The sequence below is a fragment of the Notothenia coriiceps genome, unplaced genomic scaffold (genome assembly GCF_000735185.1).
Source record: "Notothenia coriiceps isolate Sejong01 unplaced genomic scaffold, NC01 NC01_scaffold00012568, whole genome shotgun sequence".
Lineage (NCBI taxonomy): Eukaryota > Metazoa > Chordata > Actinopteri > Perciformes > Nototheniidae > Notothenia > Notothenia coriiceps.
Window position 1 is genome coordinate 864,717 of NW_011345269.1, and position 3,897 is coordinate 868,613.

A 3,897-nucleotide genomic window follows, 5' to 3' on the forward strand; every position below is an offset into this window, starting at 1 on the left:
AAACTGTCAAAAAGAACCTTCACCTTTACTAAAAGTCTGTCTAAACAACAAGGTTTTCAGCTGCTTTTTAAAAGGCTCCACAGAGTTTAAAGTGCGCAAGCAAAGTGGCAGCGCGTTCCACAGTCTGGGGGCCACTGCTTGAAAGGCTCGATCGCCTCTGGTTTTAAAGTGCGTGTGCGGAATGACCAGCAGGCATTGGTCAGAGGATCTAAGAGAACGTGCAGGATTATAAAGTTTCAGCAGCTCAGAAATATAGGCAGGGGCTTGATTAGATAAGATAAGAAAAAAGCCCAATGACTTATTTACATAACAAGCTTGAAATACACCCTTCCTATTTCTCCTTATCATAATCAATCTGAGGCTTCTGCTTTTAAGGGATGAGCTACCAACACTCACAAGCATCATTTACCTACATTTGATAGAATTTGCTAACTTATAACTGAGCTTATGAGGCAATGTACCTCCTAGGGAGTGGCCCAGCCCTTCGTATGTTTTTCTGTATCTGGCCCTCGGTGAAAAAAGTTTGGACACCCCTGGTCTAAAGGATGTGTGGTTTGGAGGTGCCAGTGGTACGGCTGGAAGTTTAACTTTCATTTCTGACTGAATGTATTTTTTAATCCAGACCATGTTTCCCTACATATTCACATATCGCACGTCACCTTTAGGTGTTCTGTTAGAGTAGCAGATTGGGGGAAGTGGAGGGAGACATCTGACTGAAGGGAAAGATTGCACCAGTAATTGACTTTATTTGCACAAATATGACCATAAGAACCAGCTGGTCAGTCCCTGTCAACTGATCAGCCTCACTGCTAAGCTTTCTCTAAAGTTAAAATGTAGTCAAATTCTGTCAGGGAATAGAACACAGATTATACCAGGTCATAAACAGACAACACCATTAACTAACTTGTTAACTTTGGCAATAGACATGAGTCCCAGCATTGGATTGCAGTGTTAATGGTACAGATAACTACTGCACACCTATATTAATCTGATATATTAGTGTTATGGCAGCTGGCTAAAGCTAACGTTAGCTCTGTGTTGTTTGTTGGATTGAATGCATGTGGAGCTTCAGTCTCCACTTACAACTGTTTGCAGTATACAGATTTTTCTAAAGGCTGACAATTCATCATGTAGGGCAGGAATATTCAACTACACATTCAGTTGGGCCAGATTTTATAACTACAAAATTCAGCTGGGCCAGACATTCAGCGGCCTGTAAAAAGCGGGTAGTGACACATTTTAAACCAACACATATTACTGNAAAGGACTGGCTTATCTAAAGCCAGTTGAGTAGCACTTGAAATGTTTTGGCTTTATGAAACCTGATGTACTTATATGATTCTGTTTTCTTCAAGTTTGTATCTTCTTGGTCGAATGCACTTATTGTACGTCGCTTTTGATAAAAGCGTCAGCTTAATGTAATGTATATTTACTAAATTACCATATTTTGGAGAGTATTTTGAAGAACTTGTAATTAAATTGAGTATGAACATTTTATACTAGGAAAATACTTCTACTCCAGAAAAATTTAGAGGCAAATATTGTACTATTTATTCTTCTTTATTTATTTTAGAAACCTGAAAAATTATGAATTAATTTATAGATTATGTTTATTCATTAAAGTAAGATCCAACTTTACCTACTGCAAAATAATGTTCACATTAATGGATTGATAATTACAAACTAGTCAAAAATAAATAGTCATTCTGCATAATAAGTACTTTTAGTTTAGGAACTTCAAGTAAAGTAAAGTAAAGTAGTCAACTTTTTGAATGCAGGATTTTTACTTGCAACAGAAACTGTTCCACAACTGCAGTACACAGGTGTGTTTAGGGCAGCATTAAAACGGGAGGATTTATAATGAAGTTTGGGATTTATATATTCATATTCCCATATGTAAAGTTACAAAACTCAAACAGCAGACAAGTCATACAAAACGCTAGCTAGGTTACTGACTAGATTATGCATGCTATCCCCTGTGTCCTGTCACTGTCCCTTCAGTGCAGTACACATCATAGCGTGCACAGTATACAGGGTGTGTGAGGGTGCAGGTGCAGCACCGCGCACTGAGCAACCAGACAGACACACACTGACCTCCAGAGAGGAACAAGAAGAACATGTCCATGTTGTCCCATCATATAAAGACAAACACTGGTAGCTGACCGTATCACACTGACAGGTTAGCCGCAGCAGCTAGCTTACCTTACTGTAGCTAGCACCAGAGTCAGACTCACATATGCTCCCACACGGTGCTAATGTAAAGTTGTCATGTTAGGACAAACAATAATAAAAATACAAACGCTAAGGTTACGTGTCCAACCCTTGCAGAGCAACAGTTCAAAGGATACAGTTTGAAGCCCTTCAAAATCTCCTTGGCCCTGTCTTCGTCTGAAGACATTTCTGAAGTCGCCTGTTTTCGTTGCTTCCAGAAAATAAATCCAGGATGTGATGAAATAACAAAACTGCTGCTGGTGTTAGCTCCACTAACGTGAGTTAGCTAAATGCTCTGTCCGTTACTATTCGCATGAAAACAACGTAAACTAGGTATAACGTTACTTAAGTCTATATTGTTGGACTGCAGGTTAAATCTGATCCGATAATGCAATCAGCTAAATATACCCAGCTAACTGACAGACAGCTAGCCTAGCCAGTAAACGGCAGGGGGGGGGCGCCTAACAGCCAATCACAGGCCGAAAATAAAAAGCCTGGGCGGGACCCAGTAGATAGAGACGCGTCACCAGGGGCAACGCCGCCGCACACAGTGAAGGGCAGGCAAAAAAGCTACACCTCAGATAACACAGGTAGTAAGGTAATGAGGTAGCATCATAGACTATATATATATATATATATATATATATAAAGGGTAGCATGCATCAAATAGTATTGATGAATATCAGATTCCAAAATGTGTTACTGCTTTTATTATACTAGTATTTAAACTAGCTGCTACCAATACAAATTGTAAACTGTAAATAAAAGGGTTTGTTGTTATGATCATATAGCCAAGCTGTAGGGGATCAGCGGCACAACTGTTCGACATATACTTGTTAAATACTCTCCATTATCCATCCACGAGTACGTAGGATTACTTTTTTATAGATACATATAATTGTTTAAAAAAAAAGTGTACCCATGAATAACTTTCAAATGCCTGTACGAAGGTCCTGAATAAAAAGAAATTAAAAATATGTCTTTTCACAAGACATGGAGAACGATAGGTCAGTCGGGCTGAAACCAGCTGATCACTTTAAGTTATCATTTCCACATTGTTACTACCACTTGTAGACGGCTTGGGATATTGTATATTAAATAAAAGTATAACCAAAAGTGAGCATTTATTTAGGGGGGCTCTGGCTCAAAAAGTAATAAGTCCTCTCCATTGCATTTCTACATATCGGCTAACATGCAACTCCCAGTAACACCATAAAGACAGGAAATCAAAAATACAAGTATCTGAAAGTAATTTCAGTATTATGATTGTAGTTGTTAAGTTGAATGTCTATTTCCTTTTCTTAGTTGTGTCCTTGTTGATGTTGCAAAAGGAGTTGCTGTGATGCTAATGACATCTCCCTGATGGCACCCATAAACACTGAAGTGTCTGGGAATCAGACAGGGTGGATTGTGGCTGCAGATGTTTCATCATGGAGTCAGAGGGGCCTGAGCACTGACCATGAAGGGGCCAACAACAGCCTGCAAAGTGCATCATCCAGACCTACACCACCTCTTGATAGTGAGGAGCAGACCTCCAGGGAGGTTTTATTACACTGGTCAATGCAACATTATATTTTATGCATTATTGAACAGTAACGAGGCATCAGTTTTCACAAACAGTGTTTTAAAAAAATCAAAACATCATAGAAAAGGCGCAAAGCAGAAGACAAACGACACCAGTCTGGC

General features: G+C 39.2%; 1 protein-coding gene across 1 annotated transcript in view; it reads right to left on the reverse strand.

The window, feature by feature from the left end:
- Nucleotides 1-2,621, reverse strand: part of pde6d (phosphodiesterase 6D, cGMP-specific, rod, delta) — an 818,526-nt gene extending 815,905 nt beyond the window's left edge. The window contains exon 1 of the mRNA XM_010773452.1: nt 2,349-2,621. Within this exon, the coding sequence (XP_010771754.1) occupies nt 2,349-2,398 (50 nt within the window). The 5' untranslated portion in view covers nt 2,399-2,621. The remainder of the gene's footprint in view (nt 1-2,348) is intronic.
- Between the last annotated feature and the right edge of the window lie 1,276 nt (nt 2,622-3,897).